General features: G+C 38.1%; 1 protein-coding gene across 2 annotated transcripts; it reads left to right on the top strand.

Moving 5' to 3' along the window:
* Window positions 1-1,127: 1,127 nt before the first annotated feature.
* Window positions 1,128-21,467, top strand: GLDN (gliomedin). 2 transcript variants are annotated; one of them, XM_040570234.1, is made up of 10 exons: window positions 1,128-1,145; window positions 4,729-4,780; window positions 7,011-7,028; window positions 8,048-8,155; window positions 10,295-10,441; window positions 11,202-11,321; window positions 15,814-15,894; window positions 15,983-16,108; window positions 16,790-16,940; window positions 20,230-21,467. In XM_040570234.1, exons 2-10 carry the CDS (start codon window positions 4,738-4,740, stop codon window positions 20,687-20,689), a joined length of 1,254 nt encoding a protein of 417 aa, XP_040426168.1. In that variant the 5' UTR covers window positions 1,128-1,145; window positions 4,729-4,737; the 3' UTR covers window positions 20,690-21,467. The 2 variants fall into 2 exon arrangements, with proteins under 2 accessions (XP_040426168.1, XP_040426167.1); XM_040570233.1 differs by lacking the exon at window positions 1,128-1,145 and adding an exon at window positions 2,494-2,845.
* The last annotated feature ends 40 nt before the right edge of the window (window positions 21,468-21,507 follow it).

Raw genomic sequence — 21,507 nt, 5'->3', positions numbered from 1 at the left:
GCAGCTCTGAGCAATTAACAGCCTGGGGAAGAGTGCTGCAGCTCTGCCAGCTAAGCAGCTTCCATACCACAGCCTTGGATAGGGTGTTCACAGTGATCCAATGGCCCACTATTTTTAATGAACAATGTTCAGCTTCTTTTTGTTCATAATACAGAGAAAATCCTACAAGATTAGACAGATGGAGAAACAGAGTGCTGTATTACCTCTGTTATTCTCCAAATGGTAGCTCATGATTATTATATTCTTTTTGCTTGAACATTATACTCTGAAATGGACAATAAAGAGGAAGGATAACTGTTATGCTCTGTGGTCTCTGGAGTGCAGTTCTATTTATTTTCTAAGACAGAAAAATGCTTTAGTTTGCTCTTATGATAGATTCTTTCTGGTTTTATTATAGGTATGAAATTATAAACTAAGCTTGCTTAAGATATAGCGTCTTCTGAGAATTTCTGTGCAAGGCCATATTTCTCTCTCTCTCTCTTTTTTTTTTTTTCCTTCCCAAGTTTAATAGTATAAGCAAAACTTAAAGTAATTCTATAATAAGCTAGGATATCAACTGGAGAGTGAATGATTATTCTTGTAAATTCATTGGCATCAGAAACACTTTATATATGTTTAATTCTCTGATAGCTTTAGAATAGTCTGCCAAGGGCCAAAGCCTCTGAAGTGATTTGCAGGGGGGTTATGAATGTTTGTTTGTGTTGTTATTCCTTAGAATGTCACTATTTTACTGATGGAGCACATTCTAAGACTGTTCATCCTGCATAAAGGTATGCACATCTGTATGACGCTAATTGTCTTTTCTACAACAGACTATCTGCAAAACTAAGGTAGAGCTCAAGCAGTAATTTAAACTTCAGTGAGATTCTTTTTTTGCTGAATGCTCCATTGGAGGTTAGTAGTAGGAATATAAATAGAATCAGATAGTGAAGCTGCAATTCCATCATAGGTTTTTTTTTTTTTTTTTTTTTATGGATAAATTAAGTTTTAAATAGTGTGCTGGTTTCTGAAAATACCTGTTCATTAAGGGGATCAAATTCCTTGTTCTGATTTGTCAAACAGAGAAAGCTGAAAAACTTATTGTGATGCGGAAGAAGTTGAGCACAATGGATGTGAGGTGGTCTAACCTGTTCCTAAATCACAAGGTAGGAAATATTTACACAATACAGTAAGCCCAAATTTCCAAATCTGTCTGACCTACAGGGATAAAAAGGCATTATATTTATTTATTTATTTTTGCAATATGTATGAGCTACCAGAGAGACCCCTATTATCCTGTACTACGGCACAGTAGACTTCTATGATTGTGCAGTGATAGTCCAAGAGAACTGCTGAGAAGGTTGAGAGATTAGCGTGCTGGTGAGCCTTGCTCCTTTGGCTGTATGGTAATTTTTTTTATGTCTCATCTGTCATTGTGGAATGAGGTGGAACAAAGTTTTTGTCCCCTCTACTTTTACCCTTCTCTACCTAAATCCATCAGGAGAGTTTCAGAAGAAAACTGTCTCCAGTGTGATGCTTGAGGACACCAATGCTTCCTGTAGTATTTCTTTTATTTCAGAGAGATGAGGACTTTAATATAATAGAGGTGTTTTCCTCTCGGTATCTCTTCTTTGTTTAACTGGATGGAACAGAACTACATATATTAAATTCAAATTTGATTTGACCTAATAGTTTATTCTTTAGTGCACTATGGGATTAACTTGAATTGCATGTCAAGGGCATAGTTAGAATAGTGTCAAACTGTGATACCCGACCAGTTAAAGAAGTCTGCAGAGAACTGTTGTTGAGAATCAAGAACCCTTTCCTGTAGGGAACTTGGCGTTTAAAGTGTCTGAATTTCTGGAGATCGATTTGACATAGCAACAACAAAAGAAAGCACAAGGACTTTGTCTTTGAACTTCAGATTTCATCATTTTAAACAACTTTTCTACAAATGTTCTTCTGAGTTGTGTAACTTTCATGGTCTTCATGAACTCTTTGTGTTCAGGCAAATTCTGCTGTTCCTCACAACAGTTCAATTCTGTATAATTCTTTTCTTATCTTTACTGTTAATTAATGAGGGTCGAAATTGGTTGTATCAGAGAGATAACATGATATCCCGTGTCACACAAGGAATAATCTGAAAAATTCCAGCTACGCTTGGACATCTAAAGCCGCAGGTAGTGCTCTTGGTACTCTGTTGTGTACACTGTTCTTAAGAGTGCAAAGAGCCCACTGGGGCTGCAGGCTGGCAGCACACCGGGAGGGACTTTCCTGCTCTGCGATCCCTGACGGCTGGCATCTCGGCCTCGGGGAAGGAAATCAGTGAGGATATCGCCCCAGGGCCGCTCCCGGGGACCGCAGGGGGAGGCCTCACAGCCGGGACCGGTGCCCCCGCGGGGGGGGGGGGGGGGGGGGGGGGGGGCGGGGGGGGGGCACGGATCGGCCGCGCTGCCCCGTGCCGGCCCCTCCACCATAACGCCCACCGCGGCGGGGCCATAAAGCCCTCCCCGCCGACAGCGGCCACCCGGCGGCTATGGAGGCTGCGGGCGGCTGGGCGCTGCGGGCGCTGCTGGCCGCCGTGGGGCTGCTGTCGGCGCTCAGCGCCGCCGGGACGCTTTTCCTGCTGGCGCAGTGGAGGGAGCTGGGCGCGGCGCTGCGGGAGCTGGAGCTCGGGCTGGAGGCGGCGCGGCCCTCCCCGGCCCCCGGCTCCGGCCGGGACCTGCTGGGCGGCACCGCCGGGCCTCCCCGGGCGCCCCCCGGCGTCCCCCGCAGCAAGCGGAGCCGCCGCGGGGAGCGCGCCCGCGGGCACGTTCGCGCCGAGACGGAGGAGCTGATGATGATGCTCACCTACTCCCTGGTGCCGGTAGGGCGGAACAGCGCTCTCAGACTTTGAAACGCTAGTAGGTTTAGGGGAGCTCCTGCAAAAAGGGGTGGAATAAAAGGTCAGCCCGCCAGGTTTGGAGGTGTCAGGTTTTCAAAACTCTGCTCCGCTGGTGGAATCGGCCGTGTTCTTTCTGTCCTGCATCTCACCAGGACGCTACCAGGCCTTATTTTGACATCGTGCTTTTCTGAAATTGGTCGTGCCCTTTTAGCGAGCTTTAAATTCAAGGTATTACATGAAGGGTCGGAAGAGGAGAACTGTAACTGCAAGAGAATGCCCTGTATCTGGCAAAACTGCATAGCTTTTTGCACTTCAGTGAAAAATTATCCTTGCTATGTAGGAACAATTAAATAGCTGAAAAGTTTTGATTAATTTAGAAGCTTTTAAGTTCCGAGTCTGAAGAAATGCAAGAAAAATATTACTGTTGAAGGAACCTTAATGGAAAGTCTGTCCCAATAAAGATTGCAGGTTTAAGCCCACAAAGAAAGCAGAAAAGGCTCCTACTGATGTGGCTATTGATTTTGGTTCCAAAAACTTCTCACAGGAAATACCTTTTCAATAATGTCCCATGGATGTTTTTGTCAGTAAGTCATTGCAATGATAACTTTACAGTGATAACATGTGCATTAATATTAGAGCTAATGAGATTGTAGGGCATAGGTGTTCCCAGCTATGATGTTCCAGGTCTCTGTTGAATGTGGGCCTTGACTGGAGGTCTTGTCTGAGCAGGATCTCTCTTGCAGTAGAGGCACAGATTTTTGCGGTTGGGTGCTATGGGTACTGATATCCTACTGCTCTGCACAACAGCTGGCTGGGGGGAATCTATTCTGTTTTGTGGATGGCCACTGTTCAAGAATCTTTGAAATAACTTTAGGCATCAAAAATCTTATTTTAGCATTAATAGCATGAGTATATTTTAGGTTCTGGCATTTGTTTGTTTATTTTTATGTATTTATAAATATATGTATTTATTTTGTGTGGGAATTAAAATAGGAAATTAGGACATATACTAGTGTAGAAAGACTGATGAGAGTAACAGTCCAATAATTTTGTAAGCACGAAGTTTGAAAGTGAGATTTAAAACTGCGCAAAAGTTGATGGCTTACGTATCACTCTCTAATTTTCTGACAAGTTACTTCATGTTTTATTTTGTCTTTCCCCTGCTCCCCTTTCTCCCTCTGAAGAAAACTAAGCCTTTAACATTTAAACAAAGTACTTTTATCCGTAGCTTTTCTTCTTGGCAAAGGTGAGGCTGGCTGATTGGAAGGCTGTATTGCTAATCTTTTCGTAGTTAAGCTGGTGGTTCTGATGTAGGCTGTTTGCTATAACACTCCTTGAATGCCATATTTTTTTAACTGTCAGCTAGATCGCACTGATTGGCAAATACAATGCAGAGATAATTGGAGGGCTCCAAAGCAAGTTGTAATCTTTTCAGCAGTCTCATCAAAACCATTTAGATGAAAATGCAGTTTGAATTAGAGAACACTCGGGCAAGGTGTATTTTACAAATTACAGTGTAGAAGCCAAGTTTTTTTGAGAGATGAACGAAAAGAGAACAATCAAATTCTGATATTCAAAACCAGTTAGCTCTTCTCAGCTACATTAAATTGATCTAAAACTTCTCAGAATGTCTGAGACTCAGGAGGTCATTTGGTCCAAGTCCCCACTCAGATCAGGGCTGATACTGATGTCAGATCAGGCTGCTCAGGGGACAAAATGTTTGAAACTTCAACATGAAAACAAAACTGACAGAAAGGCTTATGACAGAAGGAAAATGATTTCTGTGGTCAAAGTTAAACCAGATAACTTTCTTTGAATAGTTATGGCATGCATTGTTTCAAACTTTACTTTCTTTGCAATATTAGGTCCGGGTGATGGTGGATTTATGTAACAGCACAAAAGGGGTGTGCTTAACAGGTATGTTTGTTACTATAAACATTACACTTATACCTTCAAGAATACAGATTTACCATGTTTTCAAAGAACTTGAGGTAGATAGAGTTTAAAATGTCCAAGAATTATGGTATTTATCAGAATTTATAAATCAGTTGGGTTATTTATTAAAAAAAAAAAAAAGTAACAGGTGCTATTTTGGGGCTTACCTATACCTACTTATTATAAATGCTGGAAGTCAAGGAATTCAGTTTATATTACTTGGTGCTATTTCTTTCCTTTGTAATTTTTGTAATCGTATCTTATAGGTTTGGGTGTGTTTAAAATACTAATTGAGATTTAGCCTTGGTATTTTTTGTATGTGTCCCCATACTTCCAGGCTACCATGGGATAAATGTGTGTGCTCTCATTGTTGTAACTGCTGTGGAGTAGTGGGACTTGGCAGAGCAACGTGCTAACCTACCCTGCCTTAGGAACATGTTAACAGGGCGCTGGGTTTCACTTGTTAGCAGTCTGGAGTTAGAACAGCTGGGACACAAGATGATGTGAGCAATTTGTGTCTTGATGAAGAGAACATCAGGCACTAGCCAACTGAAGGGGTATGTTCCAGTTTGAAGACTGTAGCAGACTGAATCATGTTCACTTTGGAAATGAGAAGATTAGAAATAAGCCACTTTTTAGGAGTTTATAAAACACTTCACTTGCTGTCTTGTTCATATTTTTAACTGGCTCAGATGATTTCAGCATACAAGAGATTTACCGTAATGTACACAGATGTTAAATACTACTTCTGAAATTGCTGACCAGTTCTGATTGCAACTAAGGCTGAACCACAGGCAATCTAACTGTTTATTTCTTTGGGCTCCAGAGTTCTGAATTCATGCTACTTAGTGCAGCTTTTTGCTCTCCTGACACTACTACATTGTTTCTTTAGTAGTGGCTTTCTCTGCTGTAGCCCTCTGTGATACTTATTACTTCTCAAGCACCTTTCTCATTTATCTTATGCTTATACAAGGATACTCTAGATCCTTAGTTTCAGATGACAAAGTAATTGTAGGTACTAATGCACATAACATTGTAGTGTGGAAAAAATTTTCATTTACTGGAAAATTGGGAGTGAGTTATTAAGTGATGTTACTGCCTGTACTGATTAAAAGGAATAATCACTGTAATGGTATTATAAAATGATTTTCCCTTTACTTGTAATGCTTTCTAATTAATGCTGAAGACTGTCATCTTTAGGGAAATCCAGCAACTACTGTTATTTTCTGTTTTAGAGACTTTTTGTTGAAACAAGACACTACTTAACTGAATAAAGTGTTCACAGCACTAATTTAGTTCTTTAATTACAACAACCCCACTTTTCTTTGTATTCTCCTAACCTGCTTTCCTTTTTTCCTTTTTTTTTTTTTTTTTTTAAATATGTATTGGGAATCACATAAGATGTATCTTGTTACAGAAACATTTTCAGGTAATGCTTTACTCCTGCCTGCTATGCTTTCTTCTCATTAAGGCCTTAAACTTGAATTAAGTCAGAAAGAATAAGACAGATTTTGTTGTATTACATGTTGCAGAATAACTGAAGCAAGTCCAATTTCTAGTGCACCAACCAATTCGCTAACCAGGTTCTGTGGGAAGCTTGGTCCAGTCTGGAGACCAATCACATGTAAAAAATAGTGTTTGTGGTTTAGATGTAGTTCACAGGAATGACAAGACCTTTTTGCCTATCTAAATAGTCTGAATCCTGAACTGTAATGGAATATCTGAGAAACACAAGGAAGCACGGTGTGTAACAGGATCATGCCATTCACCAGTGTTATTAAGCTATTTTTCTAGTGTAAGAAGATTTTGGAAAAAACTTATATAAAGGAAATGTAATAATTGTTGGATGGCTTGGGTCTGTGGCACTGGAAAGGCACCTAAACCGAGTGAGGTTATATTGTAGAGGTGGCTGTTTGTCAAATCTTTATCAATTGAAATTTGCAAAAGGCAGACCATGTATGTATATGTAACTGCTTTTAAGGATACTCTTTCAGTAAGTCTAGGTGCATTTGTGCTCATGTTCAAATGTCTGTTTTTAATACAAAACAGCTAAAACCATAGGTGTTCATTTTGAAATCTGATGGACTTTTCCCCCTTTTTATTGTCCTGATCTAATGCCAATCAGTTCTATTTGGAATTGTTTTTTGTTTCCTTGATGGGAGAAACTCACCATTTCCTCTTTCTTGTGTTCTTTTGCATATTCTTGATGTAGGCCCCCCAGGTCCACCAGGTAAGGTACTTTGACAATTGCAGTAATGTATTTGGGTAACTGAAAAAGAAGTTGGTATGAATGTTGAAATATAGAAAAGTATCTTTATAGAATAGTTGTCTTTCTTTACCTATTAGAATAGGGGAATGTTGAATGACTGCCTTTATAACTTTTATACTTATGTCAACCTATGCCCCTTTAAGGGGTGGGAGGGAGGCTTTTGTATCAGAGGGAAGAGGAGAATAGTTTAATGTTTATTGAAACATATGTGGTCAAAACCAGATGTTAAGTAGCATTTAGGTGAAGAACATATATAAGAGCAAACTGATATTTTAATATAACACTATAAATATCTCTTAAAAATTGTTGGTTACTGATTTCTGACCCCCCCCTCCAATTCCCTAATAACTTTTCCTTCTTTCTGTTACCACTCATGATTGCTAGGCTATACGAATGGTTACTTGCTTGCTTTCCAGGTTTCTTTGGCTGTGGGTCTGCTTAGAATAATTCTGTCAGAAAAGTATTGGGTACTTTTTGTTTGTGGGGATCCAATAGTGACAAAGGGAATGATACCTTCTGTATCAAGCCAGAGTTTGGTACTACGGTATTCTGGATGAGTAGGTAAATGCTCTTCTTGTGTTAGATTAGTCTAGCCTGTATCATAAGCAACGTCAAAGCTTCTGTGGCTTGTGGAAGATGTATTTCTGACTTTGACAGTGACTGTAACAATGGGTTCCACTGTGTTGATCCTTCAAGTGGAATCTAAAAGGCTGATCTGTGCTGGCCTTCGTGCAAAATATGTGCAGCATTCAGTTCAGTCAGTTTTCTTATGCTAAGGCCAGGGCAAATGCTCACTTTTTGTGCTTGTGGGTGTTTTTTTGGAGGATACTGTATTGGCATGGAGAGCATAATGACCAATTAAAGGATCTTGTATTTCTAAAGAATATATACACATAAACATAATATATATAGATTTAGTGATTTTAAGGCTAAATTGCATTTAACAGTGAAAATTCAATTATGCTGTTTGGCTTGTTCAGGGCCTCCTGGACTTGATGGGCTGCCTGGCTACAATGGATCAGATGGAGTCCCAGGTATACCAGGTCAAAAGGGAGAACCCGGAGTAAGTGGAAAAAGAGGAAAAATAGGTATTATTATTATTTTTTTTCCTATTAAAAAATCCTTTCTTGCTGTTATATTCAAATGCAGTTACTTTTAGACCTTTGTTACAAGGAGAAGGGTTTTAATGTTTACAAAGAATTTGTACATTGCAGAATTCTGTAAAATTCTTTGTCTTACACTAAGTTTTTGTAGATTACTTCAGACTTATTCCATAGTATATATATGCTATTGAATAATGGAAGTTAAAGCTATTGAATGAGATTAATTGCATCTCAGTATTCTGAGTTTGCTGTTAAATACTGTCTTTACAAGAATATTTCCATTCCCTCAACCTTCCAACATAAGTACGCTTTGACTTCAGATGGCTTAAAAAAACCCAACCAACAGAGCCAGAGTTTGGGAGTGGGAGTTTCACGTTACCATAGTTTTGCTTTCAGATACATAATAATCATGGTGGGGAAAGTATATTTCCATATTTTTCTTTTCTTTTCTAAACTGTCCGTTTAGGCTGGAAACTCTTGGAGCAGCTTTTTTTGAGTTGCAGATAGACTGTAATGCAGCAGGGTCTCTAGGTACTATTTTAATATAATCTACACAAATAGAGCAGCTCTGCTAAATAGCCCATAGGCTGCATGCAGTCCACAAGCAGTTTTCTGTGCTGGTCAAGGAAACTGTTTGTCCTAACTTACTGATTTCACCATGACATGTCTCTGCTAAGAACACAGAGAAGTGCTGTTGTCTCTCAGATGCTTGATTCAACAAATCGCTGTGCAGTGGGTGACAGTTACTGTGCTCTGAGGCTGTAAATTACCGTAAAGGTGTAAAACAGTAATTGCTTTACAGAAATATCTGATGCGTCATAGCTAATTGAAAACACTGATGGATAATGGTTCTTCAAGGCAGAGTGACAAAACAGTGGGTTGCACATGGTAGGAGAGTAAGGAGACAGAAGGGCATCAGAAGGGATAATACTTGGGGCGGGGGGGAGGATAGAGAAGTGTATGTTAATGAGTAGGTTGGCTGATGCTAGCACATAGATATTTATAGTGGCCAACCTATTAGTCTGGCTTTTGCACCCTATTGCATGGGCCTGCTGGCAGGTACGAATGGGACAATTGTCTACGATTGCTTGAGGCAGTACATGGTCTGTCACATCACTATTCCCCAACAATTATTTTTTAAATTGGAAATGAAACAGAGAACCTGTTTTCAGGGATTCACATGGCAATTGTGCCAAAGATGCATTTTAGATTTCACCCCAAAAGAGTAATTGTTTCTGGTTTCACAGAGTCAATTTAAACAGTAAAACTTTAAGTAGATGAACAAGCACTTTCTTCTCAAGTACTTACAAGTGTAATGTATTTGAAACCTATGCCTGCAAGAACACTTATATTTCCAGTCTTATGACGATTAATGCTTCTCTCCTAAAGCATGAAAATACTAACTGATGCAAAGGTAGAGGGTGGAAAGTTTTGATATGTCAGTTTTACAAACACAGCATTGTTTTCCTTGTTGCAAAATATTCCAGCTGAGATTACACAGGACAAACGAACGTCCTGTTAAAAATGCTACTTTGCTAAATGATAAAGCACAAAAAATATTTGGACTGATCATGCTTGTAACAAGTGTAGGGGCAGGGAATAGAAGCCATGTGAAAAGGTTACTGGGTAGCTGAGTCTATGCTCTGCTGGGACATAGGAAAATGTTGGAAGTACAATGTGTTGTAATGTTAGTACCTAATGGCTTTAAGAAAAGAGGAGCTATGAAAATACACTTCTTCTTTAATGCCCTACAAATGTAAAATAAATGACTTCACATTTTTTCCTTAGTGTTCCTAGTCCAGAAATGCTCTAGCCAGCATTGGCAAGGCCAAGGTCTCCATGTTTCATGTTCTAAACTCATAGATTACTAGGTAAAGAAAATATTCTTCACACCTAATGAATTGTACACTGTTTCCCTGCTTATTTGGTTATAAAGTTGCTTTGAAATCAAAGCAAATTACAACAATACAGAAAAATGCAAGTGAAAAAAAACAAACAAACACAAAACAAAACCAACAACAAGGGTGAATACATTTTGTATTTCAACAAAATGCATTGATTTTAGGAACTGTGTGATTAATACTGCAACAACATTCTTGGTACTGAAATGCTTTTTATTTCTAGGCATGCCAGGGCAAAAAGGTGATCAAGGACAGAAAGGAGAACCTGGAGAAATGGGTTTACCTGGCAAAGATGGTATGCCAGGTGGAAAAGGTGCAAGAGGAGGAAAGGGTGAAAAGGGGGATGCAAACAATGACGTAGTATTAGAAGGTAAGAAGAAGTACTCTTAAGAGCTCTCTTGCAATAGCGTACATGACAGAAAAAGATACACTCTGTTTCTGCAAGAGTAGGACCAACTAACATAACCACATTATCCACAGTGAAGTTTTTGGGTATTGCTACAGTTTATATAGTAGTATTGGTCAGTAATAGTCTCAAGGGTGTGTGCAGCTCCAAAAATTAAAAGGACTGCCTAGGGGAGTATGTTTCCATATATAATGCAATTCCTCACAAATACTCTTCTATTTGGTCTTTGGGTTGAGGTGTACATGAATTCCACCCTTTCCAGTACACTTCAAGAGAGTTGATCTCCTTCTGCTCTTTCTTGCAGTGTAGTTTTATTTATGTATTAGAAAATGAGAGCAGATTTCTGCTCAGGAATATATGAAGGAAGCATCATGGCAGCCACATTATAAGCTGCTAAAACTGTAGCCTCTTAAACACTGTAGCCTCTTAAGTTGAAGTCCTAAAAAACACTATATAAAAGGCAATAGTGCTTTATAACTCTCTAATGCACCTATAATCCAGACAGATTAAATTGCATTCATGTCTTAGAACTTGTGAAGTTCTGGATGGCTCACATTCTAAGAAAGAGCATTTCAGGGAGTTTATTGATCGCACAAAAACCTCTTAGGAAGTCAGAGGCTCTTTCAGAGATCTCTAAAAGTGCATCATGTGGACACATACGGTTCTCTGCAGATTGCCTGCTTGCCTGCAGGGTCTGCAACATTGTACTTCATTTTTTACATAGGTGCAAAAGGTGAACCTGGACCCCCAGGGCCTCCTGGAGCACCTGGACCGCCAGGACCTCCAAGAAAACGTAAAGGTAAAACACAGTTTCAGGAGAACATATACAGCAACAAATGCACAGGTTAGTTCTTTCCATTGTTCTTTTTGATATTATAAGCCGGTTCAAAACCCATTGCTCCAAGACGCATGAAACAATAAGCATGTATTTAATTCTCCTGGCATACGTAAAACTGAAAAAACTTAAAGCTGAGTATGTACTTATATGTTTTGTTGAAATGCACTCTTGGTAAGGCAGCAAGCTATCTATAATATTTGTCTTTTATTCATACTATTCCAATGCTAAAACAAAGTGTTTACAAATGGGTTTTTCTACTAGATAGAATCACAAAATCACAGAATCATCTAGGTTGGATTAGACCTCTAAGATCACCTAGTCCAGCCTCTAGATCACCTAGTCCAACCTCTATGTATTTGTATCCGATGTATTTGGAAAGTAAGAGAAGTGGTGTTGAATTTTTTAGCTTTTAAAGGCAGAATTTTAATTTTACGTGTAAATACAACACCTGTTAACCAGGCTGCATTTCACTGTATTCTGCAAAATTAAATTGCCTGGTTATTGGCAGAACCAATGAAGGCTAGACTAGCTGGAGGAAGGCAAAAGGCTTCATGTCTAATTGATTATGGAAGTTTCTGGAGCAAGGTGATCTTGTTTTCCATTTTTTGCTTCTTATCATTATTGCATCCCAATTCATGATCATGACTCTCTTATTTGCTCTACTGTATCTGTGTTGGTGAGCTACAGAAAGTAAAAATTAAAAACAGAGCAGACTTCCTTCAAACTGCTGCAGTGACTGGCTGCAAATTACACAGCAAATACTGTTAAAACCCATTCAGCTGGTTAGAATGCCAATTCATAGATTGTCTGCTGAAATGTAGGACCTGCCATCTGTTTCTCTCCCCTCCTCTCCTCTATTCTCCTCCCTTCTTTTTATATTGGGGAGGAGGGGAAGGGGACACGCTGGTGCTTGGAAATCAGGGATGTTCTCACTCATTTTATTGTAAAACTCAGCAGCTGTGTTCTATAAGTATTTCAAGATGGATGTGTGAAGTCATTGAACTTTAGAAAATTTTGACCAGAAATGTTATCTGAGAGCATTTCTTATTGGTCAGTGAAACAAGGGGAGGTGAGACGAGCTGCTGGCCTTGGATGCTCTGGAACATGGGATCTACAAACACTGTTGTATTATGATAACTGGAAAATTTGGCTCAAGCTATTAACTGATAATAAAATGCAAAGAGAAGCTCGTGCTAGAACAGCTTTTGTATTTCTAGCTTACTCCAGCTTGAGAATGGAAGCAAACCTTTGGGCTTGGATCTACATACTGGATCTGGCCCCTGTTGTCCTTATCCTTTACCCCTCAATGGAATTACATTTGATGTCAAAGATGATTGTAGCTTTCAGTGACTGTTACTATCCCTACAGTTCTGAATTTTCCCTTTAGCTGAGAAATCTGTTTCCAGGTAGGTCAGAGTGATCCAACAAAAGAATAACAAGGAATGTCTCAGTTCCTAATTTTTCTTCTTTCATATTTCTATAAAAGAAGGCAGCTCTCTGTGACAGTGTTTGGTTGAGTGGCATTTCTTTTGTAATTGGGAATGTAGCTTCTTGAGAGGCATATCAAAAGGGAATTGACCAAGAAATTCATGCAGTTATTAAGTGTAAAACATGCACCTTGATTTTTATGTCTCACCATTAATAGGGTGATATTGATCTTATGTTGTGATAGTAAAGTTGCAGAGGGAGAGCACAGTTCTCCATATTGGGAAAAAAGGTTTCAGTTGTAATGGATTTGAAATAGTTCTCCCTTCTGCCAGTTTGACACTAGTAGCCCTTTATCTTGCAGGTTAAGCAGCATACAGCACTAAAGATGTCTAGCACCTACGTTGTCTACTGCAAGGAGATAACTAGTGATTAGCTGTCGGTGATGTCTGTTTTAGCTAAGAGTAGTATCAAGTGAGCTAAGACTAGTACCTGCATTAGCATCATCTTTTCCCCTTAACCATCACTCTCCAGTTTGGTAAAAAGAAAATTTTCTTTTTTTATAAGTGCTATTAACTAGAGAATATTTAATACTAGATGGAACATACATCAATGATTTCTACCTCTTATTCTTAATGTAGAACATAACTGTAGTTGTAGTAGCATGTGAGAATCTCAATTGGGAGATGCTGGGTATTGAATTATCAGAATGGAGCCCAAAGAGTCTCTTTACAGTGGAAAGTGGATAGCTGAAGAGAAATCTGATCCTATTTGAAATTCAGAAATGCATGAACTGTGGTACAAGATATAATTGGACCATTTACTCAGGTAGCCTCTTTTCAAGTGTTGAAACAGACTGAAGTGCTTTGGAGAGATAAGTTTTATTGCATGGATTTCTGATGGATTTGAAATCCCAGTGTGCAGATAGGAGTTATATTCAAATAACTTTGCAGAGAAGAGGTGTTCCTCTGTGAGCGTTTACATTTTATGAGCCAGTAGATTGTGTCACCATAATGCAAAAATAAATCATCTTTTATAACTAAATCTTCATATCCCTTTGAAGAAAAGAGAATGCACATGTTGATTTATAACTGTAATTAACTTATTGCATAAGAATATAAGAATGATTTCTATAAATCAAGTTTTCCTTTTTTCAAAATTTAATTTCCTTAAGAGAATACAATAATTAGTTGCAAGCTCAGGTGTGTTTGGTCTCAGTGGTACTGTTAGCTAATTCTAAAAGAAATAAAACATACCTCAATCTGTCCTTCACACCCTCCCCCAGATAAACCAAATCAATAGTTCTCATATCTTGTAAACTCCATTAACTCTCATCCAGAATATTTTAGGATGAGAATCAGTAGGATATTTCTTTTTTTTGGTGGAAAGAAAGCAATGAAAATTTCACATAGTAGTCTCTGATTAAAAACAAAACAAAACTGTCTTTTCAATCTTAGTTGTTATCTGTTTCCTGCAGCTGAAAATTCTCAGAGTATTGCAAACATTCTCAAATCCGAATAGTGCATTCAGCTTCACCAGAAACACAGGCTTGGTCCTTGATTATTCCATATTCTTAGATAAACTACTGTATAGGGAACTGCTCACACAGTTAACTTTATCCGTTTTCTTGGGCTGAGACTAATACATTTGTGCATTTCAACTTATTTCTGCTGAATGGATTCCTTCTTTGAGATATTTTGAGAATATTTTGAGATCAGAAGCTGGAAAGGGACCTAGAAGGATTGCTAGATTCCAGCTATAGGCATACATCTTCCTACAGCTGGATTGACTGTTTGTGCCTTTTTTGAGAGATAAATGGTGATCAATTACAACATTTAATGTCATATCAGTGAATGTCCTAGATAAATGGATGGGAGAAATATGTGTTGTTTTTACTCTATCTTGGAATATTTTCTTTCTCTGTGAATAAAGACAGGATATAACTTTAAGGAGAAAACAACAATGCAGTGCAATCTGCCCTTACTTTCCTCTATGTCACACTACCCTTTCCGCATTACTTTATAGTTATTTCATATTTTTGCTGTTTTACTCATTTAAACTTCATCACAGCCCCATGAAGCCCAGAAATCTATTGGAAAGCAACAATGAAAGTGCATGTCTGAAAGAATTTGCAGGCTGCATGTTAGGCAGTGAAAATGTGTAAGGAGATGAATGTTAGAAATGAGATTAGAAAACAAGCTTGCAATGAAATCATGATATCTCCAGCACAGAACTGAGAACTCTTCTCTGTGATTATTAATTCTAAGTAAAATGAAACATGCTGCACTGATTTAAAGCAGAGATCTTTTAAAGAAGGGTTTACAGAAGAAGTTCTATAAATAACTTCATTAAGGCATTGATTAAACAGTAAATGTTAGTTGAGGGCTGGGGGAAATTGTTTGCAGATGTTTATTTGTTGCTTCTGTGAACCATTTTTCTATATGGAATGTGGCATATAACTTCCCTCTGCTACTTTAACGGCATGGATGACTGACCTGCATTCTTATGCATAAAGTGCTCAGTGTGTGTGTTAGTACATTATTGTTCTGGAAATTAATGACAAGTGCAAAACTTCCACAGTTGCCTACAGAGCACACCCCCTCTGCTGGTGTATCTAGATTTGGGCATGAAACTTTTGAGTTTAGTCATCGCTCATTCTCAAGGAAGCATTTTGGTATTACTGATAAGTCAGCCAGCTGCCAGCTTTTTCAGTTATCTATTGTTATCTAAGGAAAGGGACAACACAGTCTTTCTAAGCACTGGCTCAGGAATTCACAGCTAGAGAATTAAATCTGTTGGCAGAATTAGTTATTCCTAAAAGTTGTCTGTCAGCTCAACAACTTCAAGGGAACAGACCAGCCCAAACACTTCATTTCCTTGGCAGAAGTGAGAGCAAATGCCCTTTTTTAAATCTCGCCGCCTCTCTCATTTTTTTTTTTTACCCGAACAACTTTTTTTCCAGGTGAAATAAAATCCCAGTTGTTATTCCTTTAGTTTGATGAAGACAGTGACTATGTATTTGTCATGTTGAATATAGAAAGATGTCATGTTTTACCTTTTCTCCCAACTCTAGGTGAGACATGTGCTGTACCAAATGATGATACTCTGGCTGGAAAAGCTGAAGACAGAGCCCTTGATCATTCAAAAAAAGCTGGTAACCTATTACAGAGGGGGTGAGACTAACTGCTCCTTACTGTTTTTGTAGTCTAACAGATAATGCATGTGTGCTCTTTCTCTACTAGAATGTGTCATAACATCTGTAGGAAGTCCTGTTCACTTTGTCAGTGTACAGCAAACGTTTGGAACTTGGATGAGAGAACCTGCAAATATAAGCGATGAAAGGATTTGGCTTACCATGCATTTTTCAGGTATAGTAGTAGTACTTACTGATCAAAAGTCAGTTTTATATTAACATTGCTTTCTAAATTCTTTCAATCCAAATTAGTATTTCTCATAAAGTATGATGTTTTCACTCACATATTTTTCAGAATATTTTCCATGTTACCAATATAATACTTAACTATACATATGGCTGTAGACATCTGTAGTATTTTCTGACATTTTCAGGATCTAGTGTTGACTCTGAAAATAGTTTGAGGATTTTTTTTTTTAAACCAAATTTAAATGTCTGTTGTTCATGTCTTTGTATTCTTTTCTTTCAATGGTTCCCTTACAGTTTTAATTCCTTAAATTGTAGCTAGTACTTTTGCCTTTTCATTTAGGAAAGCATGAAAATGAATCAGATGCTGCATGAGCTACATTTATTGCAGGATAATTTCCAGGACCTAAGTGGAAAAAGGAAATATTTTGACAGTTTACCAACTATGTTCAGAATTAGGGCTCAGCACATTCAGTGGAAAGCAGGCCCTTGAACACCTCTGTAGGTTATTGGTGTTTGTCTCTGGGTTATTTTAGCATATTCCAGCACATTAAATCACTGTTGAAAACACAAATAAGATTGTTTGTCACAAACTTGATTCTGATTGAATTGTAGTAGAGATTTCAGAAACTAGATAAACCAAATGATAGTCGTTTTTCTCTTCGTTTAGGAAACTCTATCAAAGAATATGAGAATTCCAATGCCTTGCTGAATGATAGCTACAGAATCATTAACATCACGGGGTTCTTTTATGGATGTGGTCATGCAGTACAAAACAATCATCTGTACTATCAAAAGGGAGGAACCAATGTCATTCTGAAGTAAGTCAATATAGTTAGATTAAGACAACCTTTTTTTCTGTACCATTTGTTTCTTTTTGGTCCCATCAAAAATAGGGAGAGTAGAGGAAATGATTCAGAGTTCTTTCCAGGACAGAACAACTAACTTTTTTTTCTGTCTGTAACTGGAATGTTGGCCATTGGCCTTCCATACAGTCTGTGTGTGCAGAATCTGTGGGAGCAGAGGAACTGGGAGGGTAGTCTTCAACCATTACTCTGCTGTGAAGGTCAGTTCTTTAAGCATTGTTCAGCTCTAACTATGTCAGTTGCTACATGATACATGAGATATATAGGACAATTGGGCCTCCAGATTGAAAAGATGCTGTGTGCAGAGATGACAATGGATTTTTTTCTGTTGGCTGTCCTGGGGTCCATGAGGTTTGTATTATACATTACACTGCTCTGGGTGTTCTTGCACTTGGATTCTTTGCTGTGTTCATAATTGCCAGAAAGAAGTGGGAACTGACTAATGAATTTGGGGCTCAGAAAAAAAGAGCACAGTTGAAGAAAACCTGTGCATGCGTACCTGCATCAGGGTGGAAATAGGTTCAGTTGCAGTCTGGGGGGCACAGATATGGGATTCCATGACTGAAGCCCACTTACAGAACATTTTGGCTTTCCAGAGCTTCTTGCTGGGTTGACACTCATGCCTTATTCTCAAATAGCACTGTTCTTTGCTGGTAGGAGTTGAGTTAATGCTGCTAGTGCAGAGGAATGCACTAAGGCATCAGCATAGGATGTAGTGACCTACTGTACATTCCACTGTGGAGGAGTGGTTCTGCTGTTTGATTTCTTCATAATAAGAAGTTTCTGTAACTCTCACAATGCGTCTTTCTGAACTTGAACTGGGAATTACATATTTATTTCTTCACTTTCTACTGACGACAGACAATACAAATCAAAACCAAAATCTCATCTTGTGGGGAGAGCCAAAGAAAGGCAGTCCAAGGGCAAGTGAAAGATTGCAACTGCTTTCAAGCTCCACTACATGACTCTGATGTTTGAGCCAAGAACATTACTATACTTTGATGTCTCTACCCAAGCAGGTGTGAGTGCCTTCTTCCTATATTCATTTGGATGCCAAGGAATGTGAGCAAGCTGCTTGGATTCTATAATATTTATTCTGCCAAAGACAAGCTCAATTTTTGGTAACCTCCTTTAAATATCTGTAGGACTTTTTGTTTAACCCTTTTTAATGACCATCTCTGTCTAAGCAATGCACAGTGATGGGACAGAAGTTCCTTGCCCTTGCTTGGGCACCACTAATTTGGAACTGCCTTCATATACAAACACAAGCTATTTGTGGAATTTTCAAAACCTCTCTAAGAATTTGCTGAGAGATGGTCTTTGTTTTCAGTTATTCACTTTATTTACCTTCAGCATAGACAGGATTAGGCACTGTGAATTTTGTTATAGTAAAGTCCTTGTTTCTGGGCTGCGAAAAAGCTTCTGGGACTTTTGTATTGATTTAATGTGAATAACAGGTGAGGACCTAGCTAGCTGATTTTTGCAAATGTTGCAAGCTGTTTATTGTCATATTTAAAAGCTGTCAAAACTAGCTTTGTTTGATGCATTTTGGAATGTTTCATCCCTTTCTCCTTCGTCTAATGTTTTCCCACCTGTATTCGTTTTGGTTGACTTACTCATCTTAGATGATTAGAAAACTTTGTAGCTTGATCTTCCCTGTGGTTGATGAAACGTTTACCTGAATCTCATCGTTTACCCCAAGCTGGCAGAAGATTAAGGACTTTTTGAACCATCTGGAGTTCTAGGCTGGACTGTCCTTGATTGGGTGAGAGAAAGAGAACCTCAGGAATGAAGTGTCACTTTGCTGCTCCCTTCAGAATTTTCACATAAAAGAGGAAAAGACAAGGTGTTCTGTGTTGCAGATCTTGCACCTTTCTAATGAATCTTGAGATACTTTTTGTCTTGTTGGCTCTTTATAGAATAACCTCCTGAAGAAAAGCTGTATTTCTATGTAACTGTTCCTGCTAAGGTCTGTTCTTGTAGCTTTTGCATGAAGCTATTTACCAACATGAAGTGATTAATAAGATTACCTGAGTTGACGTGCATTTTTCAGAAATCTTCTCCAAACTTGAAGCATCTTTTAGTGCACACATATGCTGCTGGAATATAGAGTTGCTGCAGACTTGAATTTTACAGAAGCTGACAAAAATCATTTTGCTAGTCTAGTCATTCTTGAGTTTTCTTAGGATGATTTTCCTGCATATGCTATCAACAACTCTTCCACAGAAATATGAGTGTTCCAGTATTTTTCCTCTTATGTTGAAAGTTCTCGGATGTGAAATGCTCCTGTCAAGTCTGTCCTTTCAGAAGACTTTTTGGAACTGTAGCAGATTCTTGTACTGAGTAATGTTTTTCCTCTATTTGAGGAAACGAGCTATATAGTTACACAGAAGTTACAGTGAAATGTGCTGTAATTCTGCACTACAGAATACATTAATTAAAAAGATAAAGCACACTCTGCCTTTACTAAAGCACTGCGTTGTTCTGTGACTAAATACTAACTGCATATATGTCTTGATAGTAGCTGATTACTCTCCTGAACTAGTTAGTAGAGGAACTCAATTTTAACTGCTAAATGCCACTGTCCTCAGGTTATCATCCTATTAAGGAATTTCAAGGAATAAAAACAATTTTATACATCACAGACGAGACATTTAGGCTGTCCTGTTGGAGGCCAGCTCAAGGTCAGAATTTTGGCTCTGCAAAAGTAGAATTTTTATTCCTTTGATGTTTATTTGAGCAAATCACTGTATTATCTGAACCGCTTTCAAAAGACAAGCTCTAAGACTAGGTGATCCTGCCCAGAATTCATGCTAGTTTGGTCACTTTCTTCCTTTGTTCCTATCCAGTAGAAAGCAAATTTCTGTACAGATTTCAGTGATAAGTTTGGGGCTTCACCTGCTATCTAATTCTTTTTCATACCCATTCCTTCTTTTAGTTTGCTTCTTTCACCCTAGAGATAATAAAGTTCATAAACTATATAAAGTGAAACCTACCAAAGTGAGTTCATGTCATTGCACACCTTTTAAATTGTTATTACACTGGAATTTTCTCCTAGTGTTTTGGAAGATGCTTTGAGTGGAGTACTTCATTGTAAAAGATATCAGAATGGTCTTTAAACTCAACTACTTTCAGCTACATTTCTATCAGTAACTTTGTACTCTGAATCAATATAACCAACCATTGTACATAAAAACAAAATTCTAACACAACATACTAAATACTTATTTTATTTTCATTTCAGACTTGGGCTTGATAAAGCATCCTTGGGCACACTGCTAATTGAAAATGCCTTGTATCATGGTCGTAACTACCTCTTTGCTAACTCGAAGACATATTTCAACATGGCAGTGGATGAAAAGGGTCTTTGGATTATATATGCCTCAAGCACTGATGAAAATATAATAGTAGCACACATTGATGAAGAAACATTTTCAGTCATTCGGCATATCAATACCACATATCCTAAGTCCAAGGCTGGTAATGCATTCATAGCATGTGGAGTTATGTATGTTACTGATACTAAGGATATGACAGTAAGTTTTGCTTTTGATTTATTGAAAGAAAAGCAGATTGGTATAAGTTTTGAGTTACGATCTTCACAGTCTGTTCTTGCTATGCTTTCGTACAGTCTTAGAGATAAGAATTTGTACACATGGGAGAATGGGAGCTTAATGGTATACCCTGTACATTTTGGCAGATGAATATATTTTAAAATGGCATGTTAGGGAGCCGTGCTTGGCTAAACAAATTATTATTTAAAGCTATATTATATACATATTGAAGTCTCTTCATTTGGTATATGTCTTCTGTTCACTGATGGTGGTTTGCATGTGTGCTTAAAAGGGAGATCAGAACCCTTTGTATAAACTCTTAAATTATACAGGCCATTTTTTTATTATTTTTTGTTCAAAGAATAGCTGCTCAATATTGCAGCTGGCACACAGCACAGACTTGCTTTTGTTTTTCCCCTATTCTTGAGCTGATAATTAGATATAACGTATGTTGATTATTCCATGATCATGTGTTTGACAGTGACTATTTATAACTTTCAGTTGCAATTATCTTATCTGCAATCATTTTCTAGTCAGTGATTACGGTCTTAGTATAAGCGTCTAAATAATGAACTTTTGTGTACAAATACATTTCTCTGTTATTTTCACTTAATACTTTCCAGTGATCCTCTGTGAACATGTTTTGGACAAAGATATACAGCTGTTAAATATAAGGGGGATGGAAATAGTTAAATATATATGTATAGAAAAAAAAAAAATCTTCAAATTTGAAAAGTCCAGCCAACTGTTACATAACTAAAAGCAAAATCCAGCCCAGGTACAAGGAAAATGGGAATAATGGCATTATTAAATACTGAAGCATATGAAACTGTGTTTAGTAATGAGAATGTTGGAGGGAAAGTAACCAGGTACAAAATTGAAGAAAACATGTATAATTTTTGATTAAAATGCCTCTTTTAACAGTGTTCAAGTTACTTGTGTTGCTGCAGTCTCTTCCTTACCCCTCA

This window comes from Cygnus olor, chromosome 11, assembly GCF_009769625.2.
Source record: "Cygnus olor isolate bCygOlo1 chromosome 11, bCygOlo1.pri.v2, whole genome shotgun sequence".
NCBI classification, from domain to species: Eukaryota; Metazoa; Chordata; class Aves; order Anseriformes; family Anatidae; genus Cygnus; species Cygnus olor.
Note: the sequence above shows the minus strand (reverse complement) of the source record. Positions and strands in the feature narration are given on the sequence as shown.

What these genes read in the sequence shown, in the direction of transcription:
- GLDN (XM_040570233.1), top strand. Translation starts at nt 2,516, where the DNA reads ATGGAGGCTGCGGGCGGCTGGGCGCTGCGGGCGCTGCTGGCCGCCGTG. An exon ending in GCTTACCATGCATTTTTCAG is followed by an intron (nt 16,109 to 16,789) that starts GTATAGTAGTAG and finishes CTCTTCGTTTAG; the next exon opens with GAAACTCTATCAAAGAATAT. An exon ending in GGAACCAATGTCATTCTGAA is followed by an intron (nt 16,941 to 20,229) that starts GTAAGTCAATAT and finishes TTTTCATTTCAG; the next exon opens with ACTTGGGCTTGATAAAGCAT.